The sequence below is a fragment of the Sinocyclocheilus grahami genome, unplaced genomic scaffold, assembly GCF_001515645.1.
Source record: "Sinocyclocheilus grahami isolate Dianchi unplaced genomic scaffold, SAMN03320097.WGS_v1.1 scaffold24.1, whole genome shotgun sequence".
NCBI lineage: Eukaryota > Metazoa > Chordata > Actinopteri > Cypriniformes > Cyprinidae > Sinocyclocheilus > Sinocyclocheilus grahami.
Genome location: NW_015505203.1, coordinates 2576002 through 2597023, shown reverse-complemented (window position 1 = coordinate 2597023; position 21022 = coordinate 2576002). Strand labels below are relative to the sequence as shown.

General features: G+C 37.5%; 1 protein-coding gene across 1 annotated transcript; it reads left to right on the top strand.

Moving 5' to 3' along the window:
- The first annotated feature begins 388 nt into the window (after positions 1 to 388).
- On the top strand, positions 389 to 20804 carry LOC107563211 (H(+)/Cl(-) exchange transporter 5-like). The gene is made up of 14 exons (XM_016248025.1): positions 389 to 678; positions 1748 to 1880; positions 5311 to 5459; positions 5532 to 5631; positions 6807 to 6994; positions 8218 to 8340; positions 10382 to 10588; positions 10917 to 10997; positions 12189 to 12752; positions 13116 to 13123; positions 13276 to 13451; positions 13751 to 14149; positions 15541 to 15757; positions 17789 to 20804. The coding sequence occupies exons 2-14, from the start codon at positions 1751 to 1753 to the stop codon at positions 17877 to 17879; spliced, it is 2433 nt and encodes an 810-aa protein (XP_016103511.1). The 5' UTR covers positions 389 to 678; positions 1748 to 1750; the 3' UTR covers positions 17880 to 20804.
- Positions 20805 to 21022: the final 218 nt, after the last annotated feature.

The following is a 21022-nucleotide window of genomic DNA, read 5'->3' as shown; positions in this document are numbered from 1 at the left end:
AGTTTTTTTTTTCAAATTTATACAGTTATGAAATTATTTTTTATACCAAGATTTCCCCCGTAGTCAACGACTGAAAGCTTAACATGTACTGTATAACCAGTTAGCTTTGTAATCACATTTGATCTTTTCTACACGAGTTCTGAAATGATTTTAATACTAAGATTTTCCACATAGTCTTTCAGTTAATATGAGATCAACAGTTAACGTTTAATTGGTATACAATAACTAGAAAAAATGCTTAAAATTGTTTATCTGAAGGACTCTGTTGTCGCAGTACTACACAATATAAGTGCTGCTGGAGAAAAATGAAATTAATTTCAGTAACTCCCCAAGACGTTGGACGGCGCTATTGACCTCCAAACACGTCAAGTTCAGCCGTTCCCGTTTTTGAGGAAGGGAACAGTTATTGAATTAAACCCCCCTTTCCCAAAGATGCATCGGTACACGGACACCTTCCTCTTTCAGCTTGATCACATGCTAAAGGTCTGCACGGTCGGACTGAAGGCATGCGTGCTGGAGAGGCTGTGAGATGCTTTTGCCGGATGAAGTGTGACGCACCAGTTGACGGAGCTGGCAGACAGCTGTGAAAGATTAGCTCTCGGCATTGCTTCATCGAAGGACTTTCAAATCCAGATCACAAGACTTGGCGCCTCCGTAAAGTCCGGAAGAACCACAGTGGTATGTATCAAACTTTTTAGCTCAGGTCCAGCCACTTCAGAGTCAGTTGGACCGATCGAATCATTCAGAAGAACGAATTAGCATCGATTGAAGAGTCGCGTGACAGATCGCTAGATAAATGACAGTTGTGTTGTTTAGATGTGGTAACTAAAACATCCAAAGGGTAAAGTGTTATCAGCTACTTCAAATACTCAAATAGAGGACATCAATAACTAGGTCACTTTTTTTGCTCGAACTCTGCAATAATTGACAAACTATCTGATGACTTTAAAAGTGGTCAATAAAATCAGTATTAACTAACGTAACTTACTCGGAAGCCTTCATACGACGATGTTGTGTTTTTGGAAATTGTTTGTGTAATATTATATTAGTTGGTTTGTAAAATGTTAGCGGAGCAAGATAAAGGAAGTGGTGGAGTTTGAAACCTGAGTGAGTTTTATTAACATCATTTCAGAAACCTAGTCGAAAGGTGGGTGACCGATGCCCCACTTTTGCGGTAGGTTGGAAACCGGTGCTTATGAATTTCCTGCACTACTTACTCGATTTATAGTCTACTGATACTTGCACCGCCATTGGCTCTGCAGTATAGAGCGATTCACGAACAAATTATTCATCTGCCGGTTTTTAGGGCATCAAAACATACAGCGCGACTAGCGTAGTCCGATTCTTGAACGAATGACTCGTATGAGCCGATTCTTTTTAGTGAATCAGAAACACACAGCGCGACCAGCGTAGCCCGATTCTTGAACGAATGACTCGTATGAGCCGATTCTTTTTAGTGAATCAGAAACACACAGCGCGACCAGCGTAGCCCGATTCCTGAACTGTAGACTCTTATGAATTGCTTCATTTTGGTTTATTAATAACGTTCAGCGTGACCAGCATAGTCATTCAAATCTTGATAAACACACCATTTACTGGAATTGTGTCATGTTTATTAGTGATTGCTCATATCTGCTGTGCTGGAACGATGTCGTAATTTCGCAACAGACTGCTGAGGACGAAAAGTGGACGAAGAATACCCCCTCAGTCCACTATATGACCTTGTATTCTCTCCGCTCTGACAAAGGTGATGGACAACGGAGGGTTTTGCGACGATAATTATCAGAGTGGAAGCAGTGATGATGAGCTGGTGGATATTTCAGACGTTACAGTGGACTTCAGTGAGGATGTCCCGCCTCTGGATCGAGATTACAGCGCGGGTAGGACGCACGCACTACAGAAGATATTAACCTCTTATATTAGACACACTGTACTTTTTTAGCTTTTATCAAAGAACTTTATGCTTTGGCAAGATGAACTGGTTTGTTTTGGTGTTTAGGTTTTGTTTTACAAACCATATTTGATAGATAAAGCATAGACTGCAGTTTGAATGGAGTATCACACATTTGTCTTGTCAAACATGTAGGTGTCAGTTTGCTGGGATCAGATCACTCTGCTCTCTGCGCAGATACTGATGATGCTGTGTGACAGACTGTTATCATACCAGGAAGTTCCTTTTTCATGTCTGTTTCACAATCTACAGCGCCTTCCTCTTTTCACTCTTCCTTCTCGGCTGTGTTTTACCTTAACCTCGTGAAGCCTGATTTATGAAATAGTCAGAAAGTCTAGTTTCTTTCAAATGGAAACGTTTTAGACTAAATCTTAAAAAATACAAAAGTCTGCATGTTGTTTTTTTTTTACTGAGTGTCATATTTGATACAACAGGTTTTTATGATTCATATAGTATGATATAGTTCTCAAGGAGTAAAAAAAACTGAGCAAAAAATAAGCAATTTGGTGCAGTTGCTGATATTTGTATGGCCAAAAAGATAAAATTATGATCGCTTGTAATGTAACTCAGTGAGATATTTAGCAGTGTAGCAGACTAGCATAAAATGCATATAAATATTTCCCGAAATTACGGGGTGGGAAGATGTTATTTAAATGCTTAAGTTACCAAAGCTAGTTTTTATTGTTGGGGTCAAATCATAACGCAGTGCAGTACAATGATGATCGAGCGATTATGCAGATAAGCACTCCTCCATAACCTGTTGTATTTTTGATACTCACATTTTAACACAATTTTTTTCTATAAAAAACAAAAAAACGAACAAAAAAATATGTGTGGATAATCAGGTAATTAATAAATATAAGGTAAAAAAGGATAGGATAATTTGACTTTTATCTCACAGTTCATACATTTTCTTGCAATTCTAAGAATGAATTCAGAATCCAAAAATAACTCTGAATTGCAAGAAAAAAGTATGAATTGTGAGATAAAAAGTCAGTATAAACTTTTCATGTTTACATCGCACAATTCTCAGTTTGTTCACAATTATGAGTTTGTGAATTTATTATTTTTTTATCCCATGGTGTTCATTTTGAAACTGTTAATTTTGAAACAATATAAAAGTTATTAAACATGTATATACAAAAGTCAGTGTAGATTTCACAGCAAAAAGACACGTGTGCCACAGCCTGAAGTGGAACATATTTGTATTTAAGGATTTTACTTGCTAAAATCCTTGTTCCAAGGAACTTAAATGAGCACCATAGTATTACCGTGGTTGTTTATGGTAATATTATGTTAGTGAAATGTTCTTTATGTGTGCATGTGTTTTGTGTGGGTGTTCTGAATAATTCGAATGAAGTTCAGCATGAAAACCCTTTATTCTTCCAATGTTTGAGCAAACAATGGCAAAATACTAATGAATTGTGTGTACCTAGGGCAACATTATGCACTCTGTGTTTCAGCTTTGTTTCAGTGATGCACTGAAAGATGAAGAGAAAATAAAGTGAGGGAGGAGGGGAGAGATCAGTGACAAGTATTTTAGAGAATCTAGCTCATGGAGACAGAACTGTGTGCCCTCAATTCTGTCTGAGGTTTACAGCAAGCATGACATGATTATACTGATAAATGTACGAGACAGTCATGAGTCACTTTCCCAGGCAGGAAGTGTAGTTACCGCCTCCGTGTGCATTTTACCACTTGTTGAAGTATGATACTTGTTGTCAGAACAAGCTGCATGATCCGTTGCTCAGTATTCATTGGAGTCATGTCAGCACAGTTATACTTTAAAGATACCAGCAACATTTGCATAATTTCATTTCTTAAGAATGATTTGAAGATTTTAAGAACTGAGAGGAAGTACAATGAAAGTTCATTTTAGGTTGAGCTGCTGTTTTCATGGTAAATAAATGTCTATTCTCTTTCCTTCTCTTACTCCGTCTTTACTCGTTTTATTAATTAGTTTTTTTACTTAACTGTATCATAAGTAAAAGAGCCAACATATGAGACCAAAGTGAATTGAATAAGACTATATAGAACAGAATAATAATAAAAGCACACAGACTTGTTTTACAGAGCTTCTGGTTCCTCTTAAACCCCCATGCTTTAAACATCTTTTCCTCCTTAATGTTTTTCCACCAAGTCAAAGTACATCAGACTCAAATAAAGGTTTATGGGCCAAAGTCCACACTGTTCCCTTAGCCTTATTTTCCCATAGATCTATTTTGAGCGCTAACATTTCCTGTTAATTTCCTCTTCAGCCTATTTGAGTATGATTTGAACATTCAAACATTAAAAAAGACAACCAAAAATGCAAGTGTAAGATAAAAACAAAGCTTTGCTGAGGAATGGCAAACGTTTTGATTACAACATAACTTTTTCAGCGCCTAATTACAATTTAAGATGACTCTTGCACCTGTAATTAAGCACTGAAGAAGATTCTGTTCAAAATGTTTGCTGGCCTTTTTTTCTACATTTTTGCTTTGTGCTGTGCTGTCAGAGGCCTTGTTTCGAGTTGAACCTGAATCTTTGAATTTGTATTACATTTTTTTAGAACCATGTTTACAGGCTGGGTGATAAAAAAAACATTTAAAAAAACCCTATCTCTGTATTTTTTGGCTGAAATGTGATATGCAGTATATCTCTGTATTTTGTATGCTATATATATATATATATATATATATATATATATATACACACGTACATAGCATACAAAATACAGAGATATACTGCATATCACATTTCAGCCAAAAAATACAGAGATAGGGTTTTTTTAAATGTTTTTTTTATCACCCAGCCTGTAAACATACTTGGCAATAAAGCTCATTCTGTTACGACCATGGCCAAAGCAGCTTGTCTAGTTATCAATTCCTGTCTAGTCCGATCGCATAGTATCGACTCTAAATGTGGCATTCAGTTTCTTCAATTATAGTTCTTCTTGGAATCAAGGATTTTGTGTTTTCAAGGTTAGTCATTGTTTCTGAGTAAACATGCTAGAAGTAAAATAAAAGTGCTTTATGTATTGTGTAAACAACACATGTAACATTCACTGTGAATCCTGTTCAAACTGGCTTGTATTTTGACTTTGACTTCATCCAGTGTTATTTGTGGTTTTGTTAAGTCTGTCTGGCTCTGTCAAAGTGCATTACTTTTGACCTACACGCGCTAACAGCTCTTACTGACAATGCATTAGTGAACTGATTGTTATCTGTTATTCCTCTCAAACCACAATGGGAATTGTCCATTTTTATTTGCATTCTATTTGCACAATAGAAAAATGGCATAGGCATGCACTGCTGCACGCAAATATGCAGAGTGTCTGCTGGTTTCCCATGAGAATTTGTTGTGTTTTGTCCCTGTAGGCCGCTGTAAAGCAGAATGGAGGCCAAACAACAGTCCCAAGCTGATGGATCTACTGGATGACACTGTTCCTGGCATTGGCACCTACGAGGACTTCAACACCATCGACTGGGTTAGGGAGAAGTCTAAAGACCGAGATCGGCATCGAGAGGTGAGCGGGAATGAAACTGCTTATGAAACCTCACCCTTCAGTTCCTGCTTTAACGGCTCATCTTTCTTTCAGATCACCAATAAGAGTAAGCAGTCCACAGTAGCCTTGCTCTTCAGCATCAGTGATGCCTTTTCCGGCTGGCTTCTGATGCTTCTCATTGGACTCATGTCAGGTCAGCCCACTTCCTGTTTACTTCCCTACTTCCTGTTTACTTTCGCACATCTTGATTACATTTTTCCCTACTAAATATCACCTGCTTAATGGCCCCTGCTGAATACTTTTTAAAAATTTTACAGCACTTTCTGTGTTCATCATTAAAGTATAAAAACCAATTTCTGCCATATAAGGAAAAAATGCTTTGGTAAATCATAATTGTGACCAAAAAAGTTGAAATTATGAGAGGGAAAGTAATTATAAGAATTTTGTTGACTTTGTATTGCAAATATTTTTGAGATTTCGTTTATCTTATAATTATTTGACATACTGTGTCATCATTTTGGCTTTTTATCTCATAATTATGACTTTCATAATGGATTTCTGAAAGCATGTTTTTTTTCTCATGTCGGAAATAAGCTTTGATGGTATATAGAAGCATATTTCTGTCATCTAAGGATAAAGCATGCTTTGGTAAATCATAATTATAACAAAAATGTTGTATGAAATACTAAGTCATAATAATAAGATAATTCAGTTATGACCAACATTTTGACTGTCATTTATACATTTTTGTCTCATAATTATGACTTGGTATCTTAGAATTTTGACTTTTGTGTGTTATAATTATGACTTTTTATGACTTAATAATTATGATTTACCAAAGCATGTTTGTGTGTGTGTGTGTGTGTGTCAGAAATGGGCTTTCATATAAAGAAAATTAGCGAGCAGCAGTATTACTCTTGCTCATAAGTACACAACTCATCACAACTATTTGTGACATAGGGAGAGCGAATGATACCTCAAATGTTGACAAGAGATGTGCCATCACTTTTCTTCACTGTCAGATCTAAGATTTTAGCCTGATGGACAACATAAAAATTTAAAACAAAAAAAAACATAAACCTGCACTGAAGAGGGTACTAGGATCTTATCTAGAATATTGTAGAAACTTGAGGATGAGCTTGTTTGACTTGGGTCATTAAGCAAACACCTAGCAATGTGCTAAAACTGCACTGTAGAAACCACATAGCAATGATCTGGCAAACTCCCAAAATATCGTAGCATTATGGGGGTAAGTCTGCATTAGCAAACACCACTCGCATTCTCTTTAGGAAATGTAAAAAGATTATTGTCGGAAAAATATGTTCATATGATGTGAATTGAAGGTCTTTTGTGTCCCATGTCTCCCAGGGGCCTTGGCCGGAGGTATAGACATTGCTGCCCATTGGATGACAGACCTTAAAGAGGGCGTGTGTCTGAACGGGCTCTGGTTTAATCACGAACACTGCTGCTGGGCTTCCAATGAGACCACTTTCCAGGAAAGAGACAAGTGTCCTCAGTGGAAAAGCTGGGCAGAACTCATGGTTGGAGTCAGTGAGGTGGGTTCTGTATTTGTCCCAGACAGGCACATTGTGTGACAGAGATCCATGTTACCAGTGCGAGAGAGAGTACAATACCAGGATGAGAATATTACATCTGTAATCATTTCTTCATTATGTTGTTGTCTACCGCTTTGAATTAAATTTTGCATTAATTTTTCCAGTGACATATGAGAGTACAAACATTCGTGGTTATTGTTTTCATAAAATATCACACTGTTACTGACGTGTTGACAGATGAAGGACAGATGTCTGTTTCCTTTTCATTTTCTGTCTGGTTGTTGTAATAAGTGTTTCCAATTTAGCAGAATCGAAGCTTTACAAACATGTTTAGCGCAAAGATTTCCAAATAAATGTATGACAGAGTGTTTTGCGAAGGCTAATGAAATGAGTTCCAGCTGCCTTTCTTCACTGTGGTTCGAGTTCTTCACTTGTTGATATGTCCTACCATTCAGAAGTTTGGGGTCAGTAACATTTTTAAAAATGTTTTTAAAAAACAAGTCTTTTATGATCAACGGTGATTAATTTATCTGACGAAAAATATATTAACAATTGAATATTGAAATATTGTTACAAATTAAAATGTAATGCATCACCGATTTAAAAACTCCAGTCTTCAGTGTCACAAGATCCTTCAGAAATCATTCTAATCTGCTGATTTGGTGCTCAAGAAACATTTAATCTTTTCTATGTTGAAGACAATCATGCAGCTTGCTTATTTTTTTGTTCGTTTGGAATAAAAATTGCTTCTAACATTTCTATCCCCTAATTTCTAACCCCAAACTTCTGAATGGTAGTGTATATCACCCCCTTGTGGTACCAAGCTACAATATTGTTTTTGAACAAATGACAATAAAACATGCATTTTAATCTTAGATTTAATTATATTTTTACTTTTGTAAAAAAAAAAAAAAATGGTAGCGTATGTTCTTTGACTTTAGATCATTTTTAGGATGCTGTCTCTTGAGTTTTGAGGCATTATTTTAAAGACTCTTAAACAAACACCTCATCGATGAGGCAGGTATAAGCTTTAACAATCCTCCTCAAATCTTCCAGCATTCATTTCTTTATTGTTTTTAGACTCAAAATTATAAATCGAGGTTCACAGAGTTTAGAATGTGAGTAAATAGTAATAATTGTGGCCTAACTGTGAATATGTCCTGTAGGGGGTGACGGTGTATAAGATTCTTTTGTTTCACTTGTATCCTGTGTGTGTTCTGCAGGGGCCTGGATTGTATGTGGTGAATTATTTCATGTATATGTGCTGGGCTCTTCTCTTCGCCTTCCTCGCAGTAATTCTGGTGAGAGCCTTTGCCCCTTATGCCTGCGGTTCTGGAATACCAGAGGTGAGATGCTCATCAAACACTCATACAAACTATATATGTAATATATCTTTCCACTCATTCAAGCTCTTTTCCCAACAAACCACTCACCGTAGAGCTTTTCTCCAGCCGTACAATCACATTGTCTCTTCTGCTTCACTTTAAATGTGATTTAAAAAACACCCCTCTGTTAAGTGCACAGTAGTGAGTCAGGCTTTAATAGCCGTTTTATACCTTAAAATCTTTTTCTTTTCAGGGTTCTGTTCCAAACTGTGAGTAAAGTGAGATACAGACAGAGGCAGACAGTAGTGAAGTATTTTTACTTCACTCAAGTGAATTTAAAAAGTATCTGTAGTTTATCAGAGTGTTTTTCTTTGGGAAAACTTTACTTCACTACATTCCAAAGCATAATGTCATACTTTTTACTGCACTTCATTTCATAAATAAAAGTTGTTGTTTGTTTTACCTTTAATACTTAAAAACATTAAAAATGTAGTGCTCTCTTGTACTCAAGTAAATCTTTGAATTCATTTTACTTGAGTAAAAGTAAGAAAGTATTAGATTTCTAATGTAATTAAGTATTAAATTATATTTCATATGAAACGTAGTGCAGTAAAAAGTACAATATTATGCTTTGGAATGTTGTAAAGTAAAGTTTTCTAAAAAAACAACAACAACACTCTGATAAAGTACAGACACCTGAGAAGTACTTTTACAGCAGAGTAAAAATACGTCACTACTGTCCGCCTCTGGATACAGATTATATCTGTTTATTATAGTTTTCGACAGTTCTACAGTTTTCTGTACTCTTTTCAGATGTTCAAAATGTTTTCAGATGTTCACCGACAATTGCTTCTGCTCTCTAACCTTGGCAGAAAGAACAATGAAGGGCTTTCTGACATAAGTCACACTGTCTGTTCGACAAAACCCCATGTTAGATTATTGTAGTTGTACTACTGATTTAAATTCATGTGGAGGAGTTGTCAGAGGAGATTTAAGGACATTTTTTTAAAACGATCCATTAAGACATGTTTGTATGCCAAGAATAACTGCTTAAGTGAATTCTTCTGCTTCACTTTAAATGTGATTTAAAAAACACCCCTCTGTTAAGTGCACAGTAGTGAGTCAGGCTTTAATAGCCGTTTTATACCTTAAAATCTTTTTCTTTTCAGGGTTCTGTTCCAAACTGTGAGTAAAGTGAGATACAGACAGAGGCAGACAGTAGTGAAGTATTTTACTTCACTCAAGTGAATTTAAAAAGTATCTGTAGTTTATCAGAGTGTTTTTCTTTGGGAAAACTTTACTTCACTACATTCCAAAGCATAATGTCATACTTTTTACTGCACTTCATTTCATAAATAAAAGTTGTTGTTTGTTTTACCTTTAATACTTAAAAACATTAAAAATGTAGTGCTCTCTTGTACTCAAGTAAATCTTTGAATTCATTTTACTTGAGTAAAAGTAAGAAAGTATTAGATTTCTAATGTAATTAAGTATTAAATTATATTTCATATGAAACGTAGTGCAGTAAAAAGTACAATATTATGCTTTGGAATGTTGTAAAGTAAAGTTTTCTAAAAAAACAACAACAACACTCTGATAAAGTACAGACACCTGAGAAGTACTTTTACAGCAGAGTAAAAATACGTCACTACTGTCCGCCTCTGGATACAGATTATATCTGTTTATTATAGTTTTCGACAGTTCTACAGTTTTCTGTACTCTTTTCAGATGTTCAAAATGTTTTCAGATGTTCACCGACAATTGCTTCTGCTCTCTAACCTTGGCAGAAAGAACAATGAAGGGCTTTCTGACATAAGTCACACTGTCTGTTCGACAAAACCCCATGTTAGATTATTGTAGTTGTACTACTGATTTAAATTCATGTGGAGGAGTTGTCAGAGGAGATTTAAGGACATTTTTTTAAAACGATCCATTAAGACATGTTTGTATGCCAAGAATAACTGCTTAAGTGAATCAAAACCGTTCTTCAACTTATGGTCTGGAAAATGGCCAGTTTTTGAATCATTTTGAATCCTGAAAAACCAATCCTGAATGCTTGCAGATTAAGACCGTCCTGAGTGGCTTTATAATTCGGGGTTACCTAGGGAAGTGGACTTTGATCATCAAGACCATCACACTGGTGCTGGCCGTCTCATCCGGCCTCAGTCTGGGGAAGGAGGGTCCGCTGGTTCACGTAGCCTGCTGCTGCGCAAACATCCTATGCCATTTCTTCACCAAATACCGTCGAAATGAGGCCAAGAGACGAGAGGTGAGAGGAACTGGGGTGGGAGATAAGGAGAGGAGGAATGGAGTGATGGAGAGATAAGGGAGAGGGGAGTGTGGGATAGACTGATGGAAAAGTAACAAAACTTGTAATGTAATACATTGATATAAGCCTCTTGGCTTGGTCTCTGTTAACTGATGTGCTGGAAGTTGCCAGTGCCAATTTGGTAATAGAAATAGCAAACAGACGAGGCTTTTTCTAGACTGTATAGGCTGATTGTTCATGAATTTAGTAGGGTGAATATGCTCTTTTTTGTGCATATCAGTTAGGAAATAAGAATGCAATGGAATGTAAATATGTGTGTGTGTATCAGGTGTTGTCTGCAGCATCTGCAGTGGGAGTGTCTGTAGCGTTTGGTGCTCCTATTGGAGGAGTGCTTTTCAGTCTGGAAGAGGTAAGCATTTTATATTTCAGCAGTCCTTCCATAAACAAAGAGATGTGTATTTCTGACTTATGTTTCTGATTTTTTTCTTTTTCTTTTGGAGGGGTTATTATACAATCAGCCAAAGAAACCAGTATAAACCCAGACAGGCTGCTTTTTGAGTGGGTGGTTTTATGATCATGACCAACTGAGAGACTCTCTGTGATTCAATGTGCATACGTGTCATGATGATATGATTTTATTTGGCCAACAAAACAAAAAAATAATATTATAAAACAAACTGTTGTTTTACTTTTCTTTATAAATAAATGAACAAATAAAAGCCTTTTAATTATGAGCTCAAACTGGTTATAATTCCCTGAAATACTTTAACTTTATTCCCCACAAAAGATTTGTAAAATTTAAAACGTTTATCATAGATTCTTATCATTGTTATTGTCCTTTGACTTTCTGTATGCATTGCATTTTTAATGTAATTTTGAAAGACACAAAAAATGAGTTATTGACTCAAAAATTCACATATACGTTGCTGTTCAAATGTTCGGGGGAGGTAAGATTTTTTTTGTATTTTATGTTTGTGAAAAAAAAAATTTATTCTTAAGACTGCATTTATTTTGGCCAGAAATAGTGTTAAATATTATTACAATTAAAAGTAATTGTTTTCTATTTTAAGATTTAAAATATATTTTAAGTTTAAAATATAGTCTCCAGTGTCACATGATCCTTTAGAGATTGTTCTAATATGCTGACAAGAAACAATGGTCACACTTAACTTAAAGCCTTTATTTGTAATGCATTCTAAAGGGTTATTAAAGGCTATAATGCATTATATTTATTATATTAATGTGCATTGTAATACATTATATCTTGTTGTTTTTTTAGTTCCAAATTTAAATTGCATAGTGTAACAATGAATTGATAAGTGTTATAATGTGTTAACTGTGGTTCGAATTATTAATGAGACTGTACATTACATGGTAATGTGCATTACAAGGCATACTCAATGTATGATAACTGAAATAAAGTGTAATTTTATGTAATGTGTCCTTGCTGAATAAATGTATTCGTTTGCTTCTGACTTTTCACTGACCGCAAACTGTTTTTCACAGTAGTCTAATGCTTAATCTAAAATTGTGAAAACATCTGCTGAATGTTGTTTTAACATGTGACAGTGACGGTATTTCTCCTGCTTTTCTTTTTCAGGTCAGCTACTACTTCCCTCTGAAGACTCTGTGGCGTTCGTTCTTCGCTGCTCTGGTCGCAGCATTCACCCTTCGCTCCATTAATCCCTTTGGCAACAGCCGATTGGTCCTTTTCTACGTGGAGTTCCACACTCCCTGGCATCTTCTGGAACTCATACCTTTTGTGCTTCTGGGCATCTTCGGTGGCCTCTGGGGTGCTTTCTTTATTCGTGCTAACATTGCCTGGTGCCGTCTCCGAAAGAACACCTGCCTTGGGCACTACCCTGTCCTTGAGGTTGTGGTGGTCACCCTGTTAACAGCGTTTCTAGCGTTCCCAATCGAGTACACCCGGATGAGCAGCAGCGAACTGATCTCGGAGCTGTTTAATGACTGTGGTCTGCTGGACTCATCGAAACTCTGCGGCTACACCAGCAACAGTGGAAGCGCATCAGGAAGTGTTAATGCCACTGCCGCTAATGGTCTGGGGGCTCGGCTGGCGGGGCCAGATCTCTATACAGCTATGTGGCAGCTAGCTCTTGCACTGCTCTTGAAGATGATCTTCACTGTGGTTACATTTGGCATGAAGGTAAAATAGATTCAAATATCAGGACAGTTTTGAGTATAAAACCACTAAATGAGTTAATATAATAGTTTAGATAGTAACTCTTTAATACCACAGACTTACCATGGTACAATATAATTTTGGAAAGTTTTCTGTTTCTTGGCTTTATCACGTGACGAGTTTCTGAGCGGGTTTTACTGTTAATACTATTATAGTATTTAAAATAGTTTGAATTGGTGTTTTGTTTTTATATTTTAATAATTTTGTTATGTGACTTGTCATTTTTATTAGTTTTAGAATTTGTAAATATTTCCATTTAGGTTTATTTGTATTTTTAGTCATTTTTAATTTCATCAACTTCAAAATACTGAATTTTATTTAATGTAGTTGGCAAGGCAAGATTTCTTAATTTCTTAATTATTTAGTATAATAGTATTATATATAAAAAATAAATAAAGAATTAGTTTATATATATATATATATATATATATATATATATATATATTTATTATATTTAATAAATAATACATTTATTATATTTAATAAGTTTATTCATACCTAGTATGGCGGTGGGGGCCATAGCAGGCCGACTTCTTGGTGTGTGCATGGAGCAGCTGGCCATACGCCACCACGAAAGGGACATTTTCAGAGGCTGGTGCTCTCCAGGGGCAGACTGCATCACGCCGGGCCTGTACGCCATGGTGGGCGCAGCAGCCTGTCTGGGTGAGGGGTGATTCTTCTGCATCTCTGTGAAAATTTACTGAACATTCATTTTCCAGATGATTTATTTTTCACTTCGCAACCAAATTGCCTTGTGCAGTCTTCCATGCAGAAGCATTTAATGGTGGCTTTCAGGAATGTAGCTTGACCTTGCAGAGTCATTGACTCATTTGACTGTCGCAGTTTTAATGAAGTGTTGTTAGTTTTATAATTTGCATTAGAGACTATTAAATCACTACTTTAGGCTATACGTTGTCAAATTAGCAAGTAAGAGGTTTTTTTTTTTCTCATTTCTACTCTAGGTGGTGTGACCCGTATGACTGTCTCTCTGGTGGTCATTATGTTCGAGCTGACGGGAGGTTTAGAGTACATCGTGCCCCTCATGGCTGCCGCCATGACCAGCAAATGGGTCGCGGACGCTCTGGGTCGTGAGAGCATCTACGAGGCCCACATCCGCCTCAACGGTTACCCTTTCCTGGAGGCCAAAGAAGAATTCCGTCACAAGACTCTTGCCACAGATGTGATGCGGCCACGGCGGGGCGACCCACTGCTGTCTGTGCTGACGGAGAGCGGAATGACTGTAGAGGAGGTGGAGAGACTCATCGCAGACACCACCTACAGCGGCTTTCCTGTGGTGATCTCACAGCAGTCTCCGAGATTGGTGGGCTTTGTGTTGAGGAGGGATCTGGTCATATCCTTAGGTGAGAGTATTTTTATTGGTCACTCCACATATTTATGCTATTTACAGGGTTTTCTCAGTCAAAGAAAACAAGGGGTGTATGTGTGTATGAACAAAAATCACAGTTAAAGTGTGACATCACACGCCTTTTTTCTTTCAAATGGTTACATTAATAGTGTTTGTTATATTTTTTTTAATTAAAGTGGAAATCAGTTTACTAAATAATGTAAACCTGACTGCTTCACTTCAACTAAGACTTTAAAAAAATGCACAACTACTTTCATCATTAATAATAATAAATATTTTTTGAGCAACAAATCAGCATATTAAAAATGATTTTTGAAGAATCATGTGACACTGGAGTAATTTTCAGTGGCTGCTGAAAAGTCAGCTTTGCGATTACAGGAATAAATTGTATTGTAAAACAAATACAAATGTTACTGTTTTTATTATATATATATATATATATATATATATCTCAAACAAACAAACAAATAAATAAATGCTGTAGCCTTGGTGGGCAGAAGAGACTTATACATATGATTAGTATTATTTTTATTTATTTATTTTTTGTTAAAAAATTATTCAAAAGATTTATGAGGTTAAAATAAGACTCTTATGGCCACCAAGGCTGCATTTATTTTAAAACTAATATTGAGAAATTAATTCAGTCCGGTCTTTAGTTTCACATGATCCGTCAGAAATGCATTTCAATATGCTGATTGGCTGCCCAATAAACATTTATTTTTTATTATCAATGTCGAAAACCATTGTGCTGCTTAATATTTTTTTGTGGAAACCGTGATACAGTATCTTTCAAAAGTTTGGGTTAAGTATGATAAAAAAAAAAACAAAGAATAATTTAAACCTACTCTTACATTATTTCTAGGCCATATATTGCTCTTTGTTTCTGTAGAAATTACTTGCAGGTCATCATGACATCGGTTTGACTGTCAGAGTCTTACAAACCAGCCAACTTACTGATGCAACCGATCACAGTCTCAAAGTAGTTTTCTTTTCTTTTTTTCTGATATTTAGGGAGATCAAGTTGTGCCTGAGGGTATCTTCTTTTCTTGCTACTAAATGTCTCAAACCAAACCCTTGATTATCAGTCAAAGAGTTGATACTTAAGAGATTTTGTCAGCCTGGCGCCTTGTAAGTGCAACTTTGTTTCCTGGATGACTGATTAAAAACTGGTGTACACTGAATCCAAGACGTTTTAGAGCAGCTAGCCAATCAGCCAATCAGATTGGAAGCAGTGATTTCAGCCAGTTTTGTGTGCAATATGATGGTTTCTGAACGGTCCATGGGCTGCCACAGAAGTTTTGCTAATTAACCCTTGTTGTAACTGATGTATTAGTGTTGAGTTTATCCAGCTAACTTCCCTGTTTTTTCTCCACTCCAACATCTTAGAAAATGCCCGGCGGAATCAGGAGGGTGTGGTCAGCATGTCTCCCATCCTGTTCACTGAATGTGATCCACCCATGTCACCCAGTGCACCTCCTGCAGTCAAACTGCGCAGCATCTTAGACCTCAGCCCCTTTACGGTCACTGTGCACACGCCCATGGAAATTGTAGTGGACATCTTCCGCAAGCTCGGCCTGCGGCAGTGCCTCGTCATTCAGAACGGGTGAGTCTGTGGACATGGATGATGTGCATAGCTGTGTGGTCTGTTTGAAGCAGTAGCTGAGATACAAGTGTAGCAGATATTTGTTTTCTCCCATGAGAAGCAGAATGAGGCTGTCACTTTTTAGATTTGACTGGGCCAAGGAGAAATAAACTGCATTTTAGCGATCATGTCTCAGTTATAGTTTATGAACGCAGGTCAGATTGAAAAATTTTAATCTCACCCCTAAAGTTACATGTTAGCACTGGTTCAAAAACTGGTGAGCTACCAAGCATTAAAGGCAACACATGTGGCAGCAACACTACGCAAACTTCTAAGATAACCTAATTTAGACAAAACAGCATCACAATCTGATAAGGCAACCCTAGAATAGCTTGCAAAGAGCTAAGCTTTCTTTCAAAATGCTGGACAAGAGTTGAGAGAAACGTTGAGTATAAATGTACTTAAATGATACTTCTCAGTACTGAAAATAAATTAAAGTAAAAATTGAAGTTTTTACAGTATATTTGTGTACTATACATCATTGCCATTAGAGGGTCTCAGTACACTGCCAAGGGTAACTGTCAAAATTATATAGAATTATTTAAAAAAAAAAAATTGTCAGCTTACATCTTTATTTTTAGCCGTTTTAGCTTATTTTATTTAAGAACCAGGTTTCTCACGGTCATGAAAAACCTGGATATACTGTGTGTAGGTAATTTATTTATTTTTTTTTTTTTTTAAAGACCTAGAAATTGTGGAAATCTATGAAATCTTCCAGTCATGTAAATTTTTAATAATGAATATAACTTTGTATAGTTATGTCAAGCAGTAAAATATTTTATTGGTTAGGAATAGCTATATGTGAGTAAAAATAAACTAGAAAAGTAATTTGATGTGATAATAAAAAAAGTAAACGCTGAAGAACATTTTTGGAACTTGGTAGGGAATTATTATTGTTATTATTATTAATATTGTGGTATTATTATTATATATATATCTATAGTCCTAGTTTCTGTAAATAAAAAGTTTTTAAGCAGCTTTGTCAGTACAGCAGAAGTATCAGAAATAAGTTGGGCCTTCGAATATTTTATGACACTGAGGGACTGCTTTTTTTTTTTGGTACAACAAAATAGGTTTGCTTAGCAACATGCTAATGTCATTCTCTATTGGAATCAATTGTGAGTGAACTCTCCCATATTTGTGTGTTGTTGTATGAGGTTCAACCTCAGTTCGAATGCTGCCTCGAGGGCTATTCATGTTGCAGTGTCAAAAGTTAGCTCACTAGGTTTAAGAACAGAGCTGTTGTTTCCAATTTGCAGTTAGACTGTTCGTTAAACTTTGTTTAAATATGCGCCAGCCCAAGCAGGAGGGCTTTCTCATCTGAGGCTTTGTTCCTCCCAAGATTTCTTCTGCATCCACAACTACGTAAACATCTTGGAGAGTTTTTCCTCTGCACTCTTGCCATTGGCGTGCTCGCTAGCTACTTTGAAACAGTCTGCATTGTGAATAGTGCTATACAAATAAATTGACCTGAGAAATACACTGCAAATATCCAGTGATTAAATAAAACAATCTCAGCACTTCTGAGATGAGGGCATTTATGCTTATAAAAGTCCATTTTGAGTTTCTGGGTTTTTTTTGTTTCCACAAATGTCCTTTCTTATAAGAGCGCTCCCTACCATATTTGTTCAAAACAGCTGAAGCTGATTCTGGCTAGAGTTGTTTTGCCTTTTAAAGTGTGTGTTTTAATCAGGTCCCGATGTGGAGTGGATCAGCGTGGCTGTTGGTCTTTCTCGGATTCCTGTGATCCACCCTTCAAGTCTATCTAGGACAATAAAAGGAAATGACATAATATAAAAAGCAAGAAGACTGGAAACACACACGCACACTTTGAACATGTGGCCTTGAACTTTTATGCAAACATAGTCTCTCTCATGCATATGCTAACAAGGACCATCTGTTCAATAATTGTCTGTTTGATTTTTGTGACTTGACAGCTCAGTGATTTGTATTAATTAAAAACAAGAATCCTTTTTCTCCCTTTCTTTTCAGGCGTTTGCTGGGAATCATCACTAAAAAGGACATTCTTAAACACATGGCGCAGATGGCCAACAGAGACCCGGATTCAATCCTCTTCAACTGAAGACTCTCAAGACTGAATGGACACTCCTGCGCGCACACACACACACACACACACACACAGAGGGCTGAATCATCCTGCGATGATGATGTTGATGGTGGTGGTGGTGGTGGTGGTAGGACTGTGTATGTTGCTGAGGTACTGCTATTATACAGTGGTGTGAGAGTGGCCTAAGGCAGCTTTTCGCTCTTCCACCACTGGACCTGTTCAGACAGGAGCTGTTTAGCCTTTCCGGAGGTTACAGAGACAAAAAAAATGCTGTCCTCTCACACCCGTGAACCTCATATCAGGCCCAATCTGAATTGTTGCCATAAGGACTTGCTGTATGTGGACCAAATGCTTTTTCCTGCCTACAAATATGGGGATCAACGACTTCTTTTTGCACTTTTTAAATTTTTTTTATTTATGGTGCTTTATTCTACTTAAAAAGTAGCTTGAACTAGCTTCAGATGGTTGCTAGTCTCCCAGGCTGATCTGGGTTGCTGGTTTTGGGCATTTATCTGAATGGGAGACTAACTGACTGAGACGGTTTTAAGCCAGCCAACAATCTAATAGTAGTTTAAGCAATTTTTTAGCAGGGTTTCCATCTCTGGAGTGACGTTTGACCTCGAAAGGAACTTCAGAAGGGTGAGAACATTCCTGAGATGATCTGGGAAAAGTGCGTTAAGGGTGTCTTGTCAGAACCTGCGTGTGTGTCGAGCGATCCCTGTGGGAAGATGTGCCGCCTTTTGTAGAAGTGCAATGAGATTTGGTGTATCATGTTGAAGTCACACAGATGCACTTACTCTTTCTCATTTATACATACTAGCAAAACTCCCTGTTTCTCACTCTTTGAGAAGGAGGCTTTGAAGATAACATGCCACTTTTGAAAAGTTTATATGTGCATTCGACTTCAACCAGACAGAAGCCAGTGTTGATTTTTATGGGGCTTTATAGGAATGGCTCGTCCAGAAATACTGTAATTTACTCACCATTTTGACATTCCAAACCTGTATGACTCTCTTTTCTTCTGTGAAACATAAAACAAGACATTTTGAGAGAGTCTTAGTGGGTTTTTTGTTGATACGATGAAAACCGATAGCAATTACAACTGCTTGATTACCAACATTCTTCAAAGTCTGTTCTTTTGTGTTCTGCAGAAGAATAAAAAGTCATACAGTTTTGGATCAAAACGAGGGTTTTTGTTTGAAATAAGCCTTCAATAGTTATGTGGTCGTTCTGCTATTACAACAAGCTATTTGGTCTTACCAGTGGCATATGTTTTCCAAAAAGTTTGTAGTGGCTGCCAAACAACCAATTTCCACTCAGCTTCCCAAACTGCAGTTCCTGCTTGGTACCACCAGGAGGCACTATCTCATAGACTGTTCATTCTGGACATTGTGCGCCATCTGATTGATTCTTCCCCCGGTTCGCTTGCTGGGTGTGTTGCGGCATGCTCTCATGTCATTACCTTCGGGACTCTTTACATTCCCCCAACGTCTTTATGCTCATATTGAGCACCTGGTCCCCTCCATGCTGTCTTTGGAGATGTGAATCCATTCCTCCGTCCATCACCCTCGCTGTCTTTCTCATGTTCTCATGTCGTCCTCAGACAACCTCAGTGAAGCATCTCCAGGCAACTCCCTTGTTTGTCCGCGAGGATCCGATCATGACATAACGAGATCCTCCCTGTAATGAAAGGGCTAAACGCATACTGTAGTCCCATTCCTTGGCATACTTGTTTGACTTTTTGTCTCTGCGCGTTTTAAAACCTCCTCCCCCCTGCATTGGCATTTGGGTTGTTTATGACCAATTAAAGGCATTTGATTCTTTTCATGCCTGTTCTAAGCGTTCTCTTTCCCTGCTCGCCGTAATTCCCGGGAGTTGGATTCGGGGCAGAGAGGTCGTGGAGGGCTATTGTTCCCATTCGCTCCTGCTCGTCTGGGCTCCCGGTCGCCAGGATGTCCCCCGACCGCTTCCCTCAAGCACCGTCACGCAGCCCCGACCGCCTTCCACTCTTAGAAAGACCATTTCCGGTCCAGTCCTTAAACAACGGGCGATTCTGAACTGTTATAATAGTGGGGGGGGAAAAAATAATTCTTGCACTCTGATTACTGAAAGAAAATGTGTGTGTGTATGTGTGTGAGTATTTGTGCGGGGGGCCGTAAGGGTGTTGGAAGGAGAGATTATGCTTTTCTCTTTGGCCCTCCTAGGAAAACATGGGAATATGGGAGGAGGGAGAGGAGAAAAGGTTAATTAAACAGTGTTTACTGGTCAGTGGAGGGATTGTTTCACAAAGGTCCCTTCTGTGTCACACGGGGGGTTATTGGAGAGACTTGGCACGAAGGACTTCCACTCATTCCTGCAATCTGGGTGGGTGCTGAGCCTCTTTGCGCTGTAACCCAACACTCGATTGGCGCAGAAGGAGCCGGGCCAGGACCGGGACCAAATGAAATGTTGTAATGTAAAACAGAACGCGCCACAGACCTCCTATGTTCTTATCTACGGAACATAGACTTCTTCTAACTTCTCAACTCAGGAAGCAGCAAGTAAACAGCTGTTTAGTTGGCGTGTACTTGCCTTTTTCTATGCAAACAGCCTGTTTAGGGCCGAAGACAAATGTTAAACCTGAGTAAACTGCTGTTACAGGCGTCAAGAGAGCATGTTTACGATGTATATCTAAAGAAACCTGTGATTTTTCTCGCCAAAAAGGCAATACGGTTATTAGCCAAATTGCTTGGAAGGAAAAGAAATGAGATGAAGTACCTGTTGTCTGTTTTATTGATTAGAGATGTTAACTTTAATATGTATTTATTTGCACAAGTGTTTTCTATTGCCGTATTTGTACATGACTATGATTTATATCATGTTGTCAAATGAACTTTTGTCCATTTGAATAAATCTGAATGATGCATTTCATGCAGACTGCATTCATCCTGAGGTCAAAAAGTATGTGTTTATGCTTCAGATATATAAAGAATCGTTGTGGCTTTAAATTTTTGGTTTATCTTGCATAATCAAAGACTCCAGGACATTAAAATTCCAAATATGAGCATTTTTATTCCCTCGAATCCCAAATTGCTCTGGTGGTTGTAGAAACAGACCCACGCTGGTTCGTGTTAAATGTGGTATTTCAAGGAAATTGCTGAGGGTCTCTTGAAACACCA

Excerpts from the sequence above, each read along its gene's own strand:
- LOC107563211 (XM_016248025.1), top strand. The coding sequence starts at position 1,751 with ATGGACAACGGAGGGTTTTGCGACGATAATTATCAGAGTGGAAGCAGT. Across the intron at positions 5,632-6,806 it reads TCTCATTGGACTCATGTCAG|GGGCCTTGGCCGGAGGTATA; the intron begins GTCAGCCCACTT and ends CATGTCTCCCAG. Across the intron at positions 10,998-12,188 it reads TGCTTTTCAGTCTGGAAGAG|GTCAGCTACTACTTCCCTCT; the intron begins GTAAGCATTTTA and ends TTTCTTTTTCAG.